General features: G+C 41.5%; 1 protein-coding gene and 1 long non-coding RNA gene across 2 annotated transcripts; both read right to left on the reverse strand.

The window, feature by feature from the left end:
* Positions 1 to 840: 840 nt before the first annotated feature.
* slc26a10 (solute carrier family 26 member 10) lies at positions 841 to 9,376 on the reverse strand. The gene is made up of 18 exons (XM_078797787.1): positions 8,936 to 9,376; positions 7,991 to 8,101; positions 7,758 to 7,912; positions 7,485 to 7,649; positions 7,107 to 7,259; positions 6,779 to 6,861; positions 6,553 to 6,700; positions 6,377 to 6,490; positions 4,505 to 4,582; positions 4,329 to 4,424; positions 3,940 to 4,046; positions 3,443 to 3,512; positions 3,150 to 3,332; positions 3,010 to 3,064; positions 2,776 to 2,864; positions 2,320 to 2,374; positions 1,622 to 1,728; positions 841 to 1,551 (listed from the first exon to the last, which is right to left on the reverse strand). Exons 1-18 carry the CDS (start codon positions 9,201 to 9,203, stop codon positions 1,513 to 1,515), a joined length of 2,076 nt encoding a protein of 691 aa, XP_078653913.1. The 5' UTR covers positions 9,204 to 9,376; the 3' UTR covers positions 841 to 1,512.
* On the reverse strand, positions 9,377 to 11,680 carry LOC144901932 (uncharacterized). Its single transcript, XR_013630110.1, has 4 exons — positions 11,420 to 11,680; positions 11,262 to 11,291; positions 10,992 to 11,133; positions 9,377 to 9,838 (listed from the first exon to the last, which is right to left on the reverse strand). It is a non-coding gene; the product is annotated as an uncharacterized LOC144901932 (long non-coding RNA).
* Positions 11,681 to 23,809: the final 12,129 nt, after the last annotated feature.

A 23,809-nucleotide genomic window follows, 5' to 3' on the forward strand; every position in this document is an offset into this window, starting at 1 on the left:
TACTGCTGGTGATTGCATGTTTAGCTGCATGTTTTTCAACCAATCTTGCACACATTTTACATTCTTTTACATGCTTATTAGTCCTCCAAAGGTGTCTGGGCTACCACATTATGTGGCGCTTTGGCTAAACACCCTGGAGTTACTGTGGTTTACTTGTACAATAAAATGAAATATAGGTCGGTGTGTCTGGCTGGTGAAGAGTTGGCCGGGCTGGGCCTTGTCTACTGTCATCTAAGGAGTGGTCTACTTCCTGCCAATTAGTCAAAAACTCCTTGAGCTTTAAAAGGATGGATTAAATAAGCTTTGCTTCTTCCAACATTTGGAATTATATTATGTGACATATTCCATTGTAACTTGTATGCATGTTGAAAGGAAATCAAATGAAACCATTACCAAGGTAAGGGAGGATGAGAAGAAGTCTAATGGACACTAGAGGGCAGCAGAGTAACGGTAAGGTTTTATGACCTGTTCCTTTGATAAATGACAGGTTCTATTTTTTTGTTTGTGTTTTTTTTCAGGGCTTTCTGTATATTATGGTAAAATAGTCTTTTAGTTTAATAACTCAAATAAACTACTCAAGGCCATGTGATCATTCAGCTCTTGTGCTGCAATCTTTTCTACTGTTAGTCGCTAACGGCACGCCATCTTGAATTAGGCCTGTACCATTCACTGTGTTTCCATTTCAATAATATTTAGTTATTGATACGTGTTTGGGTTGTCAAATTTGTTTTGGAAACGTGACATATTTGCAAAGCAGATAAGATTGAGTTGTGTGATGCATATATATATATATATATATATATATGTATATATTACAGAACAGACACCAATCCTGCTTAATGTTGAATGTTTCAGCATGCCAATAACCACTTACGGAACACGTTGAGGACCCGTCATCATCAAGAGTGTAACACTTAGGCCAGACAGAGCGAGACATCTCGATCCCTCAGGCGAGCTTCTAAAGTCTGTGTTTCAGAAGTTTTCATCATGTCTCAATACTGCGATCTCCGCTCGCCCGGAGAACACAGACTGTACTCATCTTCACATTTCATCCCGGCGTGCTTCACATTCCGACCTTCACCAAACTCTAATGAAATATAACAATGAGCACAAACCCATCTCATACTTCAATAAAACCTGACTCACAAAACTTTGATGGACATATATGTAATATTAAAACAGCCGCTGGGACAGTTGCAGACTAATACCAAAAAGTATTGCTCTGTAGACATGTACAAGATATAAATATGCCAAGTATTTGAAACTGTTCAGTGCACTTGTCAGTATATTTATCTCTGTATTACAATCAAATAATATTCTCCAAGGAATTCCAGCATATATGACATGATGCTTACATAAAACAGGTGTAATACTGTAAAGCCTCCATAAATGCTACAACAGGCTACCGTATCTTGGAAACGCAAGTACACGTTACACCCTCCAACCACTCACCCACCAAATGGTACATTATTTGGTCCCAAACACTCGACTTGTCATCGCGGAGCATCCGTCTCACACCCAAACGGTCGTGGTGTTTTCACCATGTTTGTCCTACAACAAAGAATGATAGCGTTAGCGTTAGCATTTAACCAGCCGTGAACTCCGATATTGCCTGCTGTACCTTCTGCTGCTGGATGTACGTGACGGCATCGTGTACAGTGACAAAAATATCTTGAGGCTTCATGTGGTCCATGAGGCCGCTTGATGCCAGGATCTTTAAAACACTTTCTGAAGGAACGGAGATCACAAGCGGCTGTGTAGCATCCGTGCTAATCAACACAACATGCTAGCTAATATTTACTATAATACCTTTCATCAATAAGAAAAGGGGACCTATTATGCTCATTTTTGGCCCTTTGTATTGAGTTGTGGACTCCTATAGAGCAGCTACACACAATAACCAGCACAGAAAGCTTTCTTGATCTTCCAGAATCTGCACCTATTCCACCGTAAGAAGAAAGGCAGAGCTTGGGGGAGGGAAGACAGCGTATCTGGCCTACAGTGCACGCCCATATAAGGAAGGCCGGCAATCTGTGACATCACAAACCGCCAGTGTTCCTGAAAGCTTCCTGAAACAAAGCGTCCCGATCCATCCTGAAATTCTTTCAGGGTTCACTTCCAAAAGTGCAAACCTTATTATCTGAAACTTTGGTATGGTTTAACACGAGAATCCAACATTCTAACCACATTTATAGGTCGGTAAAGTGGAAAAAGCATCATAGGTGCCCTTTAAAAAAAAGTATTAGTATTATAAGTATGATAGGTTGAAGTATTGAATGAATAAGTGAAAGTTAGTAATATGACATTGAATGGGCTTACTGTTACAGTTGGATAAATACATGTGAACCCCAACCTTCTGGCATTCGATGCACATCTACAACACAAACACACACAAAAACAGGCGGGATTCAATTCCACGAAACTTACAGTAGACTATACATTTACATTATACTACACATTTCAGCAAGTATTTTCTTATAGCTTCCCAAGGGACAATAGGATAGAAATGAAACCTGATATAACTTGGAGTCGTCAGCGTATAGCTTCTATAGTACATTTACTGTCCTCTAAGTACAGGTAAAAGTACAGCCATTGTTGTTGATATCGTTGCCAGCACAAGTGAGTACACCTCACAGTGAACATGTCAAAATGATACAGGAGTGAAATATCCAGAGTATATGTAGTACATGTTTAACCTGCATGCTATTGTCCCGTCACGGTCATAAAAACGCTTGCTGAAATGTGAGCTACTGTACGTAGTTTTTGAAAAGCAACCTGAGTAAAGAGTCTTGCTCCGGCAACATCAACAAATATCACACTGCTGCAGTCGATCAGAAGTGCCTGGACGTCGCCGCCAGATGCTTCTGCAGACATGGAAAGGCAATCAACGTTAACGGTTCCCAGTGGAATCATCTCTGCCATCACAATAGAATGTCATCAAAATATTACAAATAGGAAATTTAGGACAACTGCATGCAAATATGCAAATACTGTAAGTCATAAGCTTACCTGATTTAAAAAAGTCATTTTCCAAAGAAAAAGATGCATTTGTTACGCCTCTTTCCTGAAGAACACAAATAATGTGTAATATTATTATTATTTGAAGAATAAGTTTTACTGTAGTCTTTTAATGAGAGCAGCAATCGTACCACCGTGTTGACGCCAGCGTGTCTTTCACGCGTCTCCAGAGCTTTTCTGGCCTTTTCTCGACTGCGGATCTTCTCTGGCGTCAGGCCCAGCAAAGTGCTCATCTCTTCCCTGAAGAAGCTACGGTTTCCGTAGTAAATCGGCCCGTTGTATGTCAGGATCTTCATCCCTGGCAGCTCGTAGCACTGGAAGGACCGCGATACCTCGTCTCATTTGACAACAATCATAACTCTGAATTCATGAGAGGTCAAGTCAAATGTCTTGTTAGCATTCATGTTGAAGATGGAATCATCACCTGACTGTGATTCTCCACAGGGCGATAAATTTCTGTGTTGCTTGCCCGGCCGAGCACAGAACATCCAGCCCTGACGGAGGAACCAGACATCACATGACCACCGGACACAACGCTAGCGCAAATCGATTTTTATTTAATTGATTAATTTATTTAATTATTATTAATAAATTATTATTATTATTATTATTATTATTATTATTATTATTAAATTATTATTATTATTATTATTATTATTATTATTATTATTATATTATTATTATATTATTATATTATTATATTATTATATTATTATATTATTATATTATTATATTATTATATTATTATATTATTAAATTATTATTATTATTATTAAATTATTATTATTATTATCATTATCATTATCATTATCATTATCATTATCATTATCATTATCATTATCATTATCATTATATAGCGATGTCTAGCATGGTCCCTTCTCAGTGACCAGTATGTGGATGAATCTTTTTAAAAACACGTACCTTTGTGTGCGACAGATGACAGTCAACATTGAGAACATGACCCCGATGGCCAAACCCAGGTCCACATTGAGGACAACCACGGACAGCCAGGTCACCACCCAAACCATCTGCACAAATGACAATATTAATATTAGTAAACATATTGGCGAACGTGGTGTTCTACGAGCTCCTAGCTTTGGCTGGAATAATATAATAATAATAATAATGTAAGGCGGTTCTGGAAGCGTTAGCAGTCAGCTGACCACGGCTTGGATATCAAGTTCAAAGAAGTCCAATTAGCTGTGCTAACGAGGGAACTAATTAGCCACCTTCACATCCTCCGCACGCTGCAGTCTTATTACACGTGGGGATAGCATTCCGGAATAGATTCAATAACTTCTCGTCCTTACAAAGTCAATCCTGCTGATTCTCCACAGTTCTGGTAAGTCTTGGAACTGCAGGAACATCTGCCTCAGGCTGGTCACGTTGATGCACGCCAGGACGGCCTGTGGACAAACACACAGTGAGGTGAGTGGGCTTTATCTTTGGCTCTTCTCTTCCTTCACTTTGACATCAACAAACACACCTTTGGCAGGAAGTGGAACAGAGGTCCGATCAGCAGCAGAACAATTAGAACCACCAGACTGGTAAACAGGCCGGATAACTGCAGCAACACACACATCACGCATGGATTTACTAAATATGGATTTAATCATCCATATTTACATGGATACATACATGGATTTACTGAATATGGATTTAATCATCCATATTTACATGGATACATACATGGATTTACTAAATATGGATTTAATCATCCATATTTACATGGATACATACATGGATTTACTAAATATGGATTTAATCATCCATATTTACATGGATACATACATGGATTTACTAAATATGGATTTAATCATCCATGTTTACATGGATACATACATGGATTTACTAAATATGGATTTAATCATCCATGTTTACATGGATACATACATGGATTTACTAAATATGGATTTAATCATCCATGTTTACATGGATACATACATGGATTTACTAAATATGGATTTAATCATCCATATTTACATGGATACATACATGGATTTACTAAATATGGATTTAATCATCCATGTTTACATGGATGCATACATGGATTTACTAAATATGGATTTAATCATCCATGTTTACATGGATACATACATGGATTTACTAAATATGGATTTAATCATCCATGTTTACATGGATACATACATGGATTTACTAAATATGGATTTAATCATCCATATTTACATGGATACATACATGGATTTACTAAATATGGATTTAATCATCCATATTTACATGGATGCATACATGGATTTCTGATACAGTCATTTATGATGGAAATGATCAGGGGTGCCCAAACCACTGTATGTATATACAAAGTACACACCTGATCCAAATCTGAAAACCAGTTGAAAAATTGCTAGAATATTAACATTTTGCACTTTTGGACCTTGATGAGGTTTTAAGTGGAGCTACAATACGCAGAAGCAAGAAGATGGCTGAGCTGCAGAAGCAAGAAGATGGCTGAGCTGCAGAAGCAAGAAGATGGCTGAGCTGCAGAAGCAAGAAGATGGCTGAGCTGCAGAAGCAAGAAGACGGCTGAGCTGCAGAAGCAAGAAGATGGCTGAGCTGCAGAAGCAAGAAGACGGCTGAGCTGCAGAAGCAAGAAGATGGCTGAGCTGCAGAAGCAAGAAGATGGCTGAGCTGCACCGCCACGGATGCTGAGGTTGGACGCAGCAAGGCGGTCACAGAGCATTACGCAACAAGAGTCAAGTGGTAGACCCAAATAAATGACACCTGTGTTGAGCCGCAGGATCCGATCCGACACAAGGTGGACCTCGACCCAAACTAAGACCCTTACTGGTGCCAATGCCAGAACAATAACCATCAGACGGCATCTGCAGGAAAAGGGTTTCAAAAACTATTCCAAAGACCTGGTCTCCTTCAACTGCCTGTTTAGACTTTGCCACGGAGCATCGAACATGGGACATTGAAAGGTGACAAAGGTTTGATTCTCTGATGAGAACAAATGTAACCTTGATGGTCCAGACGGCTTCCAACGTTCCTGGCATGACAAGGAGATCCACCTGAGATGTTTTCAACCAGCACTGTGATCTGTGGTGCTTATTCATTCAGTGGGACGGTGGAGCTACTCATTCCCGAGTCCTCCTGAGAATTTTTTTTTTCCTGGTTTGGACAGTTTTTTGTCATTTTTCGAGGGATGGTCTTAAAGTTCTGATCAGCTGAAAAACAGCCTATTTGGGTTTAATAATTGTTCTTCAGTGTAATTGTTTTCAATAAATTGCTTTTTGTCTCCATCCATTTATTGTATATTGTATATTCTCCACTTAGAACCTCGTTAATGCATATGCTGATGAGGAAAAGGGATATTTCCTAAATGAAGACCATAACCTACCTGGGTGAATCCCCCAGAACTCTCCAGTATGTTGGTGGTGGCCAGAGTAGCAGAACTTGGGAAGCAGGTGAAAAAGGAGGACAAGGTGTTGGAGATACCGTGAGCCAGCAGCTCCTAAAATAAAACTCTTTTTTAATCAACTGCCTCTTCATCTTTTCGACATTTGTGGGCGTCACCTGGTTGGGATGTATGGCGTAGCCGTGCTTGTCGGCGTAGATCATTGCCAAGGAGACGGACACCGCGTAGCCAACCAACGTGATGGCGACCGTGTCTCCGGCAATTTGGGGTAACGTGTGGAACGCCGGTAGCCTTGGCCTTGGGAATCTGGAATAGGAAAGTAAAACAACGATTGTGGGCATGTCGGGGGTGAAAGTATTTGTAGTATTACTCCCAAAGTATTACCCTGCTGGAATGTGGCCAACAATTTCTACGTCACAGATGGAATCTAGACAGAAGGCATAGGAAACCCCAGTGGCGATGATCACCTGAAGAGCAAATATAAGCATCTTTTCACAAGGTCGATGCTATTTTGACTGAAAATGTGCCTTGAATTTTGCAGAAGGAAAAGTCCAATTGATTGGCATTTTATTGGGCTTTTAGGGTACATACAAAAAAAGCATTAATTAAGGAAATGAGGTGAAGTGTAAAGGAGGATTATGAAGTATTTACACCACAAAAGGAAAACACGAATACAGATGTGAGGTGCTGCGTGTGAATGACCTCGACTCACGGTTAGGATCTCCACCGGGATGGGCGTACGCAAGCGCTGCCGGTAGCGTGTGTTGATCTCTTTCACCGGGACCAGAACAGCCAAACACACCACGGAGATCAGCAAGGCTGTCGTGTTGGTCTGAGGCAGGTTCTCCATCATGGACGCTAAAGTCTGAACACAGAAGATGCTGGACAGACGTTCTAAATACGCTACAGCGACAGCCTTTCCTTGCCCTTGAAGGAAAACTGCCCACAATCCACATGTCTTTGTCTTTTCTATGTGTTGTAAAGATATAAAAACAGATAAAAACAGCCTCCTATGAAGCTGTCAAAATTCCAAAAAAGGGAAATGAAATCCTTTAATGAGCATCAGAGTCATTTTGAAAGCTTTGCCCACCTTGAAGAGAGAAAAGGTCCCAGTGTAGCGAGGAAGGTTCAGCCCCAGCATGCTTTGCAGCTGTGAAACGGTGACATGAAAGGCAGCGGCGCTGGTGAAAGCCTTGACAATTGGCTCTGACAGATAGGAGGACAGGAAGCCCAGCTGAAGCCCAAACATGCAGAGCTGCAGGACAGAAGGAATAATAATAATCATAATTAGGATCAGTTATTCCAGTCACGTTTCCTGAAACTGTTGATGATGGTCTACTGTACTTAGTACTTACGGTCTTACCATCATAATTCCTGACAGAAGTGCTACAGCCGAGGCCACGCCGATTCTCTGGATCTCAAAGTCGGACACTTCTGAACTGGAGTTCACCACCAGAGGACTGGGAACCAGTTGCTCTACCACCGAACCGGTCATTAAACTCACCACAGCAAACGTACCTGAGAGAAGACCGTGGACCTCAGAAAAGCAATCTAATGGTTGTAATGGTGGTAATGGTTTCACGCGTGGGGTCCTACCTGTGGATATGTGGCGCCCGGTGCCAAAAATCATATAAAGGACTACGGGAAAGAAGGACGTGTAGAGACCAAAAACTGGTGCCACAGATGTGAGTAGGGCAAAGGCCATTCCTGTTTAAAGGAGAATAAACTAGACGTTTAAAGGAATAACTGCATTAATATTCTAAGGTGGGACTATAACTATCATCACACAAATCATTTTATAACAATAAAAACAAATAGAGTACTAATACAAACAGGACCAGTACTACAAATAATACAATTTATTCTGAATGAACATGAATGTACACATCAATAGTAGTAGTGTTGTTATTTCAATATAAAATTTGATGCAGTTGCATTCAAAACTGTTAAAGCCTCATTATAAATAATATTCATTTGCAAAATGTACAGTAGAAACTTACAGTAGTTTGCATTAAACCAGCAATTTACATAGCTCATATCTAATATTACAAACTGTCAGTATTTTTTTAAAATTTAGTTTGTACTTTTTAAAAATAAATTGCATTTATTTTACAATAAATTTTTATTTATTCATTTTAATTGATACATTTTAATAAATAATAAATGTAATTGAAATTTTGATGGGCTGAATAATGTCCAATGCAACTGTATTATATTTGACAAAATATGAATTAGTAAAGAAATAAACCCAAATGAATAATAATAACTATAATTCTATAAATATCTATGGATGCATTTTCATTTTTCTTAAAATACCATGAAGTAATTTAGTACAATACAATTAATACATTGAACAATTATTTAATGACACAAATTAAACTAATGTATTCATAAAAATATACTATTATATCCAAATACAATATTACTATCTGATACTACATCATACCTAGTGGTGTTTTTAATACCATAATAATAATAATAATCAATGATACTATGATAATAATAAGTACATATGAATTATTCCAGTGTGACTTGACCGACCTTGTGGGATGTGAAGGATGCCCACGGTGAGTCCTGCTACGGTGTCCCCCAAAATGCATTTCCGGAATCGGTACCCGGGCAGCCAGTCGACGATGGGAACTCTGTCCCGCAACAGGTGAAGGCAGGCCCGCTGTGAACATCCGCACCGCATCGCCAACTTGTCCCGGAGCCTCGGACCGGCACCGGGGTTGTCCTCCTCGGAGCCGTATGCCTGTTGGAAGCCGTCCTCGGTGAAGATGCTCCGGTACACGGCCACGGAGGCGCTCATTGCTGGCCGGGGGGATATTGACAGATATCACGATATCAAGAGACTAGGCTGATATTACTTGGGGACTTTTACAGCAAATTGTTCCAAGGCTGCCACTCCACTTTGCCTTCAGACAAACACAAGTTCAACTTCAATGACCAACTTTGCCAGAAAGTGGAAACACTAGTGGTGGTGGATCGATACAAACACCGACAATATCGATACCAGTGTCTAAATAAAAAAGACGCTGCCCAACTGTAGTGGTTTCATTCAAGATGCAATCTGGGTGTGTGAAAATCCATCCTACTGAAACAAATAATTAGTTTTAAATATTTTATAATATTTGTTGTGGAGTGATACTTTTGTTTATTTCAGAAGAAAAAACAGAAAGAAGTGCAATGTTGATTTTTAAATAGCAAAAAAGATAATAAAAACTTATTCAGATATAGATGTATTCATATCGGTGATGTCCACCTCCATGTACTAAAGTATCTATATGATATCGGCGATACCAATGCAGCAGTATCGTACACCAGCAGGAAACACAAAGGTGAGCTCAACAGGTTATCAACAGGATGGCTGCCAGGCTGTGGAAGTCCTCTGGGTCCTTCTGCTCGTCATGTTCATTGTTGTTTATTATTTACTGCTTCATTTACCTGGAGAGAAATGTGTGTCGTTTTTTATAATACTAATAATTACAATATATATAAATAATGAAAGAATAAACTCTCGCACATATAGTAGCAGAATAATAATATATAAAACAACTTTGGATCAATTTCAGACTTAAACTAATGTACAGTTTTAAGTCGGCGAGATAAAAATAGTTTTTCATGTTAGCTGCTACAATAAAAATATTGCTGTAGCTTGCTTAATATACAAGTCAGTTATGTAAATGGAACACAGTTGGCGTTATTTTTATTTTTTTTTTTGTAAGGGCTTTAGCATCAAAATAGGTATTCCCCATGGTACGCATTGCTAGCAAGTTGACATAAACCTATTTTCTCAAAATTTTCTTTTTTTTTTAATTTCCAACTTTTGGGGGGATTTCATTCGCAATCCTTATGTGAAACATAAAAAACACATATTTATGACTTAATATGAGCTAGCTAACAACAGATGTCATGGGAAATATCTATTTTGACGCTATAGCCCTCACAAAAATATGTCAACATTTACATAACTGACTTAAATTAATACATGTCTGTAATATATTTGACTGATAAACTGAGCTGTAGTGGTTTTAAGTTTGCTTTGCAAACGACTTCATGATTCAACTTTCTCCTCGCTGCATAAAGTTCATCACACTAAACATCTTCTCCACCCGTCTCCTTCATGCTGAGTATACACTGGGACTTCCATTCTTCCCCTCCAAGGAGAGGCTCCAGTCCCGTTGTTCCTGGAATTGTTCTTTATCTGCTTTGTGGGATGCTTGTCCCAACCTCCCATTTCATGTTGGAAATGACCTTGTCTAAGAGGCTGCGTGTCCCCGCCTCTCTACCTCCCATCCCTTTCCGCTGGCTGCTCCTATCTGTCCATCAGTACCTCCTCGTGCTGCTGAGACGTTGGCATTGTTTCACTTCACCAGTCAAGAAAAAAACATCTTCCTGTCTCCTTCTGAATTTGAAGCAATTGGTTTCTTTCGGGGTTAAGAGCTGTTAAGAACGGTCCTTTGATGTGTAATGAAAAGACTATTGAGATTGTCACCCTCCATTATTTTTGCAAATTTTTGTGGCTTCCATCTTTCCAATTCATCACACTTTCATTCCCTGTGCCTGCCATCCTACCTGCTCCTCTATTGGAACGTACCATTATGCAGACGGGCTGGTTATGTCATGTCCGTTCAACAACAACACTGACACAGCCTTGAACCAGCCTTGAATCGTGCTCTGACAACGACATCGTCAACGTTAGTGTAGTTAGGTAGACGTTCTTCAGGAAGACGGACATTCTAAGAAGAAGAACATCTGTGAGAGGATTCTGTACGCAACCACGAGTATAATGGTTCCAGTATTTTGTCATGTGTGTGAGACTGAGACGGAGTGGCTTCTTGAGAAGCACTCGTGCAGCCAGGCTTACCTCAGACAGAGGTCAGGGCAGCTAGACGTGCTTGTGGGTCCATTCCATTCCATCGTTATGGGGGGCAAGACGTGATATTTACAATGCAGTCATTTCTTTATCAAAACAATATAGTTTTATGTATTACGATAGGAACACGTCGCCGGGCCTTCTCTTACCTCTCTATCACTTTTCCTAGCTCCTTCTGAGAGACGGCATCAAAGGGCGCCTGTGGCTCCAGCTGGGGGGCCAATAGCTTCTCATTTCCTGTCAGTCTCTGCAGCCATTGAACAGTGGCGTGCTCTGGCGGGGTTGAGCGGACCCTGGGGAGTCCCTCCGCCAGCCTCACCGAGGCGCTCATCGCCGCTTCCTGCTCATTTTAAGAGATCCCTCAGAATGGAGAGCCATTGTCCTGCCTGTTATCTGATGGCCCCCGCTCAACAGGCAGACAAAGCCGAGTGGGCCCCCTCCCCTCATGACATACTCACACCCACTCCACTGACATGTGTTGGACTACTCTATGGCGCTAAACAACCAACACTGATGGAAGCAACAAAGGCGCAAACAAAATGCAGATGAGATACTTGGATTGTCCTATCATAAAGTAAGATGCATACATGTCTACATTATTATTATGTTTTATAGCCTTACATAACCTCAGAACACAAACAAACAAGTCCAACAGACAAAAGCTTGAAGCCAGCACTGTAACAACATTTACTCCTGTTAAAGCATCACAATAAGAAGTCAACTTCTTACAACAAATAGCAAAATAACCCGACAAGTCTGCACACTCCAGCATGGCTGCTGAGGGGAAGTGAAGGATGATGACGTAACAAGGCTCATTCGTCTCCATCAGTGAAGAAACCACGTGATCCCAGCAAGCGTTCTTAGTTTTAGGTGTTGGAAATGACATTTTTGGTCACCCTAACAAGGTTCAACAAATTCAACATGCTAGCAGCACCCTCTTGTGGACGAATGCGGTACTGTATAGCAATATAATCCAGTCCAGCCTCTCTGAGTCATGTGACTGATGGAACTCCGCACACACTTCCTGTCTCCCAATAGCGGCGTTCCAGCGTTGTGATCAAAGGGGGACTTGGCAAAGGAAAAGGAATAAATAAAGATAAAGTCAAGACTGGATCTCCAAGCTTCTCCTATTTCACGGACCTCCGACCTGGCGGGACAGAGTCCACCATGGTGGTCTAAGAATTAGCAGCCAGGCTAGTCTGATCCTGCTAATAATTGCTAATAACATCTACATTTGATTGCAGCCATCCTGTGACCTTTGTTGCCTCTGCAGCAGCGCCCTCTAGTGGGCTGATGTTCACTTTATTTTTTATTTCTTATTATTCTTGTGTATTGTAATACAATATTATATAATATAATTACAAAATAATATAGCAATACATCTATATCAGACATGTGTGAGAGTAGATTTGATTTAAGCAATTGGGCATTTTATTTTTACTTAGATTAATAAAATTATTAATAATATTTTGGTTTATTTTGGAGTATTTACGTAGTTTTTTCATCTTAAAGGTCTTGTTTATTTTTTTCATTTTAATATTTATTTTAGAAAAAATAATGTAGGGTTTTTGACCATGCTAGCCAAAATGTACTTAATGTACTGAAATAATTTTATGAGTTTTAAGTTGTTTCTTTTCCAAAATCCTACTCTCATTTTTTTGTTATGTAAATCTCTGACATGTTGGAGCCACATGAACCATCTCCAGTGGTCTCCTGGACAATCCTCAACCTTGGTCATGTTCAAATCCAGGCTAAGACTTCAATTTGGAAACTGAAAGTACTTTATCTGCACTTTTCATTTTCACGTTTTGGGAACCAAAAATGCCAGCTGGGTTGTGACCAAGAGAAGGCAGAAAGACCCCAAAAAGCACCAATTGATGTCCCGATATGTTTAAGCCAGGACATATTAGTGTCAATGTACATTCAAACATCCCATAGAGAGGGAAAACAAGACGAATAGAAGAACTGGAGAAGTGAAACCGATTCAGCATCTTGATCTCCTCTTCTTTTTCTTCCTCTCTTATGAAGATCAAGCAATGGCAAAAAGTTGAATAATTCTGTCTCTTTGATCTCCATGCACACACGCACACAAGTGAGAGTTCATTTTCATTTTTGATTTCCCCCCAATTCCTTTCTGTAAGAGTGCCAGCATCAAGATTTACCTTGGTGTGCAAATGTGCTGGAATAGGTTAAAAGGAAAGCTCGCTACTTTCTCAAAGCACAAGTGCAGATGTTATGAAGTTCATTAAAAATTTAGCGATTCGTTTCCCCCGGTCCCAATTTAAGCTGCATCAAACGGAGGAAAACAGACGGAAAAATGACTTGTGAGAGAAGTCCACGCATGTGGTCCGTCTTTTTACACGTGTGGCCACAAACGCTTGTGTCTTCACGAAGGTAATAATAATCCGTTTATTATTGGTTGCTACTTTGGCGGAGTATCTGAGTGTCTCCATATCGCTGTATCTGATAGCTTAGAGGGCTCAAAGTATTCGGATCTCCGGCGTTTCAATATGACCAACGAACAAAAAAAAAATCTGCCGGACCCAGACAAACACAAAGTCGTTGTCGCCATGCGGTAGGGCTCTGATAGCGCCATTGCCAAGCCCCTCCCAAGTCGCTGCGACGGAGGAGGAGGCTGAACTTAGTTAGCATCCATATTTTGCTTTGTAAACATACGACCTTTCACCTCAACTGGACGATTCCGTTGGGCTGCATTTAGTTGGCCTTCTCCTGTTGGCTCTGTTAGCATTAGCTTGCTAACGTTAAGGCTACGTTTACATTGTCTTGAAACGGTTAAGTAAGTGAGGCTTGGGAACTTGTGTAGAATTGGACCCTTAAATTAGTGTGGTGGCAGGGTGGGTGGGGGGGGGCGGTCAACACCCCCCCCCCACCAACAAGTAGGTGTTTCTGAAAATTGCATCAGTGTGTTGACACGGCAACAAACCTTCCTACCAACACTTCCATCTCCTCCCAAATATTCCTGCCATCAGAAAGAAAGAATGTCAAGTCTCAAGGTGCGCCCCCCCCCCTCTGCATGTGGGGGGCAGTAGGGGGGTGGGGGGTGCATCTGCACAGGTGTTGCAGCTGCATTCGTACATAATTCGTCTCTGTGCAGCCATTGCTGTATTCTAACCCCCCCCCCCTCCCCGCCCCGTGGGACCGCCCCCTCCCTTCCAGTGAGTGATATTACAAGCAGCAGCCTTGCGCCTGTGATCTGCATGCGGCCCGGCTCCCTCCCGGTCCTAGGTGGATAGCGCTTGACTTGTTCAATTTGTTTAGAAGGCTCATTCGGCGCTTTGAAGCCACGCGTTTTAGCATAAATCATAACCTGTCTCCTTTCGCACAACTGCTTTGAAATGCAACATCTGCTTATGAATCCCCCCCCCCCATCCACCCACCCCACTTTACAATTAATTCGCCTACATTCATAGATTGACTTCCTATGATTTTTTCCTCTAAGGCCTGAGATGCTGGTCTTCAAGGTCCAAGGGTTAGATGTGGCTCAGCTTCCCTGAACTCCTCCTGCGCTCCGTCACACTCCTCAGTTGGTAACCTACTTAGAAGTTGGAAAGTGTCATGGTTGTGGGCCACATTAGCCGCCTTGTGTTGTTTACTCTTTCATCACACTCTTCAGGTTGCCTGTTTGTTGGTTTGTTTTGCAAAGCACAGCCTTCTGTTCTGCTGTGGGACGAGTGCGGAATCAAAGTCCCAGGGAGCAGCCACGCTGACACCCAAAAGCTCCACCTGTCACTCTCCGTTTGTCTGAATGACGTTGATGGGTGGAACACAGGATGCAGGTGCTCATGCTGCTGCTGCTGATGCTGATGCTGATGCGGATGCGGCGTCGTATGAGCGCTCTTTTAAAGTTGGCCTGGTGACGTTTCTAATCTTAAACTAATGGCAAAACATTGTGAGGTATATCAGTGTGAGATCTGTGGGAATAAGTAAGTTCAAGCCCTCAGAACATCAGCATTAAGAATTCTTTTTGCAGGTTGAAGAGCAAAATAACAATTCCTCCAAATGGAAGTATTTGATCAGTAGTCATCAATTAAACCTACTGAGGTGCAAATGTGCACCACAAGGATTAGATGAAAGAGTCTCTGTGTCATTTGTTCCCCGCCCTCAGTGGAGCTCGACTGGGTTCACATCACACGCGCGCACACACACACACACGCACATGCACACACACACACACACACACGCACAAACAGCATGCTGATCCGTGGCATGGCGATGACAAGATGACACTTCCCCTTCCATTACAGCCTGAGCTGACGGAGGGGCTTAACACATAGCGGCATCACAGGCCGGCACTTACAAATATATCTAGTGCTGTGCTGGTTGGGTGGGTGGGTGGCACCCCCCCCCCCCAACCCCGCCTATGTAGCCCATGTAGCTCTGGGCCCGCTTTGCATGCCTGATTTCAGCTGGAGTTGTGCCATGAGAAATTGTTAGCATGCCCAATTTAGGCCCCCCCTACACAGTTGGCATGTTGGGGCATTATGTATATATATATACAACGTCAGGCAAAATGATCTGACACATTGGTAGGTTAAATAAAACACAAATAAAGTAAAGACACAAAAATCAACCACCCGACCTCGCACCGCCAGAACTGATTGAATCTTTAAAACATCATGAAACAGAATGGAATTATACGTACTTTTGGAAAATAAAAAAAACTTTATTTGCCTTTATTTACTTTATTTGCCTTTTATTTAACCTACAAATGTGTCAGGTCATTTTGATGTTTCAGGTTTGGCCTCCCATAAAAACTGAAAAAAAAATCAAATGAATGAATCCTAGACATGCCAAAACATGAATACCAAACACTTACAATAAAGAACAAAGAAACAATACAATTGCAATGACATATATTACAAATAAAGTAAATGAGGAATGAATTATTTGGGGCCCTGTTTTCTTAGACCATAGTTCCAGTTAGTTGGTGTTGGAGTCACTTGTGTTTAAGTCACTTGCGACTTGGGACGGAGGCGTGGGTGCGCCTGCACCTGGTCTACAAAATTAGAGCCCAATGTGTTAACAACAAAGTTGGACAAATGTCTTCACTGCAAATGGTTTATGATTCTCCTTCCTTATATTTTATATTCCTTATATATTTTTATAACATCACCTGCCTGTAGTGTCTTTTCAATTGGGTCATTTTAGTGCAGTTTGAGATCTTCCCCCAATCTATTGCATACTTGGATTCCACGTACCGATATGGTTTGTGGTTTGTGTGAGGAAACACATCAATAATGAGCCCCAACTTCCATATTTTGGAAGCCAGACTCCAACAGACCGACCTCCTGTCCCAACTTTGGCACTGATGTAAAATGCGGTTTCCTTTCCATTTCAAAATGAATAAATGGGTTCCATTTCCTGGCTGAATCCACGGCGTGTACAGTAAAGTCAGCCTTTCCGACGGTGACAGGTGCTCCCGTCTCCGGCAGCCAAAGAACAAAGCGATAAGATCAATTGGCAGGGCTCCCTGGATGCTACAATACCCGCGTTAACTTGATGGCTGTAAACCATATTGTCAAGCATTACAGCTATTTATTTACCTTTGTTCATCTTTGTGTGAACAGCAGACGCTTGATGATTGATAATGCTGTTGTTTCTTTCCCCCTTTTGTCTCCGTCTACTATTTTATTATTCATTCCATGTGGCATTCCACAGACAAGCAATTGCAGGGATTTCATCTTTTTAGGGAATTTACACAGCCACCGCTATGAATAAACAATTCTATTTTTTTCTTGGTAAATCAGTTGTCATCAATTTTGAATATGATACTTGGGAAATGGATGAACATGGAGGCCTCGTGTTTAGAAAAGCAGCAGCAGTAGAATTATAAATATGTATTTAAATACTAAGTATTCAAGATTTACAGTAGGTATTATGAATTCAATTATCACATCATGGTTGCCAAATGATAATATACAATTTTCTACTATGTTTAATAGCATAATACACTTTAGGGATAATGTATTTTTCATCATCATCCATATTCATGTTTAAAGAAAATACTCATTATGTATTCATCTTTTCTTTTTAGCCTTTTGACAAAATAAAAAATTAAATATAATAAAATTATAAAATTATTTGTATCTGTATTCGGAGTGGGCGGGGCATAGGCCATAAGTGGGCGTGGTTTACACACAAATGTGTGGGGCTTACATCTCTACATTTGAAGTCTGGAATTGACTTGGATTGACCAGTAGTTGCTATTCATGTATTGTTTATTGTTCAGCTATGTCATCCTTCAGACTTTATTCTTCCAATATTTATGATCATTATTTCTTTTCCTCCCATATTCCAGAACAGAGACCAAGGTAAATGTAGAAAAAGTAATAAATAATAAACAAAAGTAGGAAAAACTAAGTACAACAATAAGAAGGCCTAACGGCTGATGGGCAACGGGTGTGCAGACCAGGAGAACAAGGCAGGAGTCCACTGCAGGACAGAGCAGAGACAACAGGGGGCAGCAGACCAAAACAAGTACAGATGGTGGAACCAGGTATCCAAGCTTTGAGTTTTTTTTGGGAGGACTTTAGCTACAAAATACTAGGTATTCCCCATGATGTTAGCTAGCTCGTATTAACTTGTTTCCTTGCTCTTGTGAATGATGGGCAAAATTCCCCAAAAAGTAGAGTTCCCCTTCAAAGGTGTTTGTGTAATATAATACTGCATAAGAATCGTGGACATCGTGGATCTTTGCCAACGCCGACCGACTCTTTTCCCACACCCCCGTAAGCATTTAATGCTACAATGTCACTTTTACTGCTAAAAGTACTAAAGTCAAAGTATTTGTGCATGAAACTACTTCCCAGGCAGCCGTCTTTGCAAGTTAATCGCCGAGGAGTCCACGAGCGCAACATCGCTCCTTTTGACATCAAACGTGCTACTTTGTAAGGTGAAGCCTTCAGACGCATGTCGTATCCTGTCGAGATGATGAAATGATTATGAAGCAGCATGAAAGTGACATGCGCCAGATGGACCGTGTTCATCTTTATCACAGTGGAGCTCCTTCTACCACTTCCCCTTTGATAAAACATGAAACATATGCTCTGCTCGCGCTTTCAACCTTCAGGATGTTGGCTTTTTCAAAAAGTTGTCTTTTGGAACAATAAATTCCTTAAATATTTCCAAGACGTTGGCGTTACCAGCAACAATAGCAAGCGAAATGTGAACTATATCGCAGGTTTTATGTCAAGAGAGTCACAAAGGTGAAGTCGGCAGCTAGCATATCTTCAATAGATTTTTTGCAATGTTCACCCCTACTCCCTTTCCTTTTCGTCTTCCATCTCTGGGAGTATGGGTGCATGTCAAGTGATTGTTGAATTGAAATATTGATGCTGAGTATCAAAGCGTGGCGTAGCACTCCTGTGTTTCCAGAACTAACCACGGAGCGCTTTGATCAGATACTCCTGTGATCTGACTTCTGAAGTTGTTAAGAGTGCTGGAAAACAAAATGAAAACAAACTTCAAGTGCTCTTGGTATTGATAAAAGTTTCCTTTGACAAGTGGAGATGGGAGATGTCTGCTTGCCCCAGACGGGAGATTTTTGGAGGGGGGATTTCCTACATGCAAATGGACAAGACACCAGGGAGGCGTTCTATGGTGCCTGTCTCCTGTGGCGAGGGACGGACCCAAGAGGTGGGGGACGCCACAGGAGTCCTGCAGTGGCAACAAAGTATTCAGGCGGATATTACTCATATACAGTAAATACAATAGAAATGTTGCAGTTTTGTGGCATGGGCATCCGGGGTGAGCATTCCAGCAGGCCCGTGATATGACCCCAGAGGGCCACCACAGTTAGAATCCGTGGTTAAAGCTATGGCCACGCAAACAAGCACCTCGGTTGGCTTGTGGTATGACATCCTCAATTTTACAGTAAAAATCATGAACTACTTTCTAAACTGTTTGTAAATGTTAGGGCAAAATATACAAGATACTCACGCCACAAGATGGGATGACTACAAGAACTACATGATATTTCAACATTACCTTGAAGAAAAGTACAATGAAAAAGTATATGACAATATTTTGGAATCTACTCATTGAATTTCTACTAAATTCCCTTGCATGGCCTGGTCTTGGGATGATCATCAGTGTTGCTGGCATAACAGTGAAAGCTAATTTATGTTTCCATATAAATAAATCAATAAATATTGAACAAAAAAGGGCCAAGCACTGATCCTTGTGGAAGTCCACGAGTGACCCCACAGTACTCAGAAGTCATATTATCAGCAACTACACGATGCGTCCAATCCCCAAGATACGCTCTAAGCCAAGAAAGTACCAGACCAGTAACACCAATATGTAGTTTTCTGAATGACAAATCTTGCTCGACACCCCTGATAAATATCTGATAAATATCATATTTGTGTGACCTTTGCATGAATGCCATTTTTGGTGCTACTTTGTCCAGTCGCTGCAGGTTTTCTTTGGGCCGGTCACTAAAGGAGGTGACTTTAATGATCAACACCTCCTTCAAGTTGAGGGAAGGAGCTCATCAATGAAATCACCTGCTGGAGAAACTGGTTGGGAGACAACTTGCGGGGTGAGGGCCCCCATTGACACATACAGTACGATTGACGTACACACACATAAACATGGTACTATCGTAGTATGAATACTGCTAGTACTGTTATTTGACTTTTCTTTTGAAATTTTGCAACCCCGGAAATTTCTCAGGTCTCAGTGACCTCTGACCTCATGAAAGTTTATCATGATAAATATCTGTTCTAATTGCAAAAGTTGAACCAATTCCTGGTTTTCTCCCCGGTGGGTGTCCCAACACTTTTGACCATGTGATATCTGACATATGATAGGACTTGAAATGTGTACAGTACATAATTCCAGCTAATCACACCGTGAGCTGTCAGTTTGATGTGTTTTGGCAGGATTTGATCATATTAGCAAATAGCCGGGGACCCTTAGTGGTTATGGAAAATGTAATTAATCAATTATTCATTTATGGTTTGAGTTGTTTTTGGAGATGTACAGTATCGCTCGCTTGCTGTTTGACAAACTGGAGCAAAAACGATGTTTTTTTTTTCTTCGAAAGAAATAGACATTTGGCAGAGTACTACACAAGACAGACACTAATTAGGAGCAGAGGGACTCGACTGATGAGAGAATGCTTTCAATCATAATTAGGCAGGTGGCATGGCAGGTTTTCCAGGACGTAAATCCAGAGCATCAAGCCTCCAAAAGCTTGTTCAAGCTCAATGTCTGTCCGGTCCAGCATATGTCTGGAAAACACACATGCACTCCAAAGAGGCAGTTTTACCTCAACAGGAAGCAGTAAAGCGAGTCCTGAATGAGGTATCAAACGCTTGCACTGTAAAGGCCAGCTGTTGACGTTGAAACGGACCTTCATGCTAATTATGGCCCAGCTTGTCCCGTCCTGGCGCTCAATGGTTGAGGGTGCAGGACAACACTTAGCTTGTACGTGCTGTCTGTCTCGTCCATTAGGACGCATTTGTCACATGAGGGCCGTTGAGTCAGCGACATGCTGTAAAATGGCCTCCTTTTTGTCTCTCTTTGGGATAAGGCCACCAGCACAAAGGCCGCTCTCCTGCGTGGATGCCTCCTTTTCTAGTGCAGATGGTCAAGACAGCTGGGACAATTTAGTGATGAGGCTTTTAAAGTGCCCCCCAGGCATGGTAAAAACAGCTTGACCGGCCACTTGAATATTCAGTGTTCTCCTCTGAGCTGGGGAGCTGGGGAGTTGTCCCGGGACAAAAACCCGACAACATATCCAAGGGAGAATATATCTGAGACTGTGATGGATGGATGGATAGTAAAGCTGCAACGATACCACAAATCACCGTTGGATTTGGTTGGATATGTTACGCTTTCATACAAAAAAATGACCTTGCCATTTTTAATTACAATTGCCAACATTTTTCGGGGACCCATGATGCTTTTTCCACTCCTCTGCCCTATAAATGTAGTTAGAATGTTGGATCCTGGTGTTAAACCATGCCAAAGGTTCAGATAAGGAGGTTTGTGAGTCCTGAAAGAAGTTTGGGATGGCTCAAAATGCTCGGTTTCAAAAGGCGTGGTAAAACTGCCCCATTGTGATGTCACAGAGGGCCGGACGTCCTTATATGGTTCATAGTTAGGAAGCACTGATCAATCACAGCGAGCGGGTTATTGTGTGTAGCTGCTCTATAGGAGTCCACAATGCAATACAAAGGGTGGAAAAAGAAGCATAATAGGCCCCCTTTAAAAGTGCGGCAAAGCACTAGGAATGGGCCGGATACTCGTTATAAACTCGTTATAAGTTTGGGGGCGTGCCAAAACAAAAACAATCATGTCCTCCGTGTGAAATACGGCATTTAGCGAGTATGGCGAGTTTCGGAGGCTGACGGTGTGATCAACAGTCAAACGGCAGCTAGCACTCGCCCGTGTGTGTGAGTCAGATGGCCAAGCAAAAGCCCCCCAAAAATTAAATTCATCAGACAAGATGATCAGCCTTTCTCGCTGGCGGCGGAAGACCCCGTGTTGACCAAATGTTCTCTCACTTTGTCACAACGAAGGCGACTAAGGTGCTCCGACCGCAAACCGTAACACAAAATGTCAACGCCGACCCGATCATAGTTAACCTTGTGGAGTAAAAAAGCGGTTAGATGGGTTCAAAGCATTCCACGAGGCTACTAGAGCAGTGACTGTGACTGTGTACGAGTCTGACCTTTGACCTCGGCGACTTCAGCCACCTTGTGTGGCGTGTTTGATATGACTACGCTATCAAATTCACGGCGCTAGCGCTTTGAAAGACAATGACCCCCGCATGTGGAAGAAGATGCACTTTTGACCTCCACTGTCTTTGAGCTCCATAAACAATAGAGTTGTTACTTCCACAAAACTACTCCCACATCCACTGACCTCCACAGAGATCAATTTAGGTGTATTTACTTCAGCTTTTTAAAATGAGCTTGCTATGCTAATTTTCCAGGATTTAGTTTTGGAGTGGAAATGCGTGGCAGCCACCCAGTCGGTTGAGAAGCACAAAATGTGTGACGTTGTGGGCCTGATTAGCGGCGATCTGAACAGCTGTTTAATGAACACGGGGACGTCTTTCCACGGAATTGAGTTTTCCCTTGAAAACGCTGGAAGCCGTATCCAGGTCTATTTAAATGAGCTAACACGGGGAAGGTAAGCAGCGCCACATGAGCATTGTTTTCACAGTTCAAAGTGAGGAGAGAGTACTTTGCACTTCAAAGCCGCTCATCTGGGAGGCAGCGTGCTGGGGGGGGGGGGCACTGGCATGGTGGTGGGGGAGATTTGGGGAGGAAGAGGGGGCTGATGAGAAGGGACAGGAAATAAGAATCAGGGTAATTAACAACTTGTGCTCAGTAATAAAGCCACCATGGCGCATACCTCTGCCTCCACTACAAACAACACTTCTTCATGTCGGCAACATTTCACTAATATTAAAGATTATTGGAGGATTACTTCCATTAAATACAAATATTCTAATGCCATGGATTCCAAATAAATATTTGTTTTGTTTTTGTTTTGATATTGATTATATTATTAATATAGCTATTTTTCCGTATGCCCCAGTGCACATTTTTACTTTGTGACACATTCACAACAAAGCTGGTTCATGGAAAATACAATAAAATTTCCCAAGTGATTTAGCCAAATGAAAGAGCTACTTTGAGTGAGTAAAAATGTAAATACAGTCATTAAGAAAAAATGTTTTCTATACCATGAAGAGAATTTTCCGTCCTACTCAGATGTAATTCATTGATTTAATTCCAGAGTGGGTCCCTTCCCGTGGAGGTGTGTTTATGTAGGGATTACAGTGTGTGGAAAAAAAGCAGCAGAAGATAAGTGAAGAACTGTGATTTACATGAGAAGTGGGTTCCCAGCCTGGATTTCACCTCTTAACATTGTAATGGTGAGCAGATTTACAGAATGAGATTAAGCCTCAATCTGCATTTAATGGGGCACATCTGAAGTCGCCCTCTACTTGAACTCCCCGATGTGAGAATGTCACACAGGGCGGCCTATTTGATGTGTCACCTATCGGTGACAACTCTCAGCCTTTGATTGACTTTTATCAGTTCACGCTGTCCAGGATATTGCATGTGATTTAACATCAACCGTACATATGTTGTTGATGCCTTGCCAAGTCATCGCCTGGAAATATGCTACTCTATCATACCACACGACACAGGAAAAAAAAGGTCTGTCGTCTTCCGCTTGTCAGCCTCGACTTACCACAAAGTTGAATGACTTCGAATAAATATCAGGGGAATGTAGTGGTTAGCATTCTGGATTTTGGAGCGGACGCCTCGGGTTCGAATCTCCACTAGTAAGCGTCATCGGTATTCGTCTAAGGAGTGAAGGGCATCCGGAATATAAAGGACTCAAGCCAAAAATCATTCGGCGGATCAAAAAGATCTGCTGTGGTGACTCCGCAATCAGGAAAAAAAACAAAAGTTGAGGCGGAATAAGGCCCTGTATAATGTGTACTTTCTGGAATATAAATCACTCCAGAGTCTAAGTCGCATCAGCCA

This window comes from Doryrhamphus excisus, linkage group LG17 (genome assembly GCF_037039965.1).
Source record: "Doryrhamphus excisus strain RoL-2023G ecotype Guam linkage group LG17, RoL_Dexc_Guam_v1.1, whole genome shotgun sequence".
In the NCBI taxonomy this organism is placed as follows: Eukaryota; Metazoa; Chordata; class Actinopteri; order Syngnathiformes; family Syngnathidae; genus Doryrhamphus; species Doryrhamphus excisus.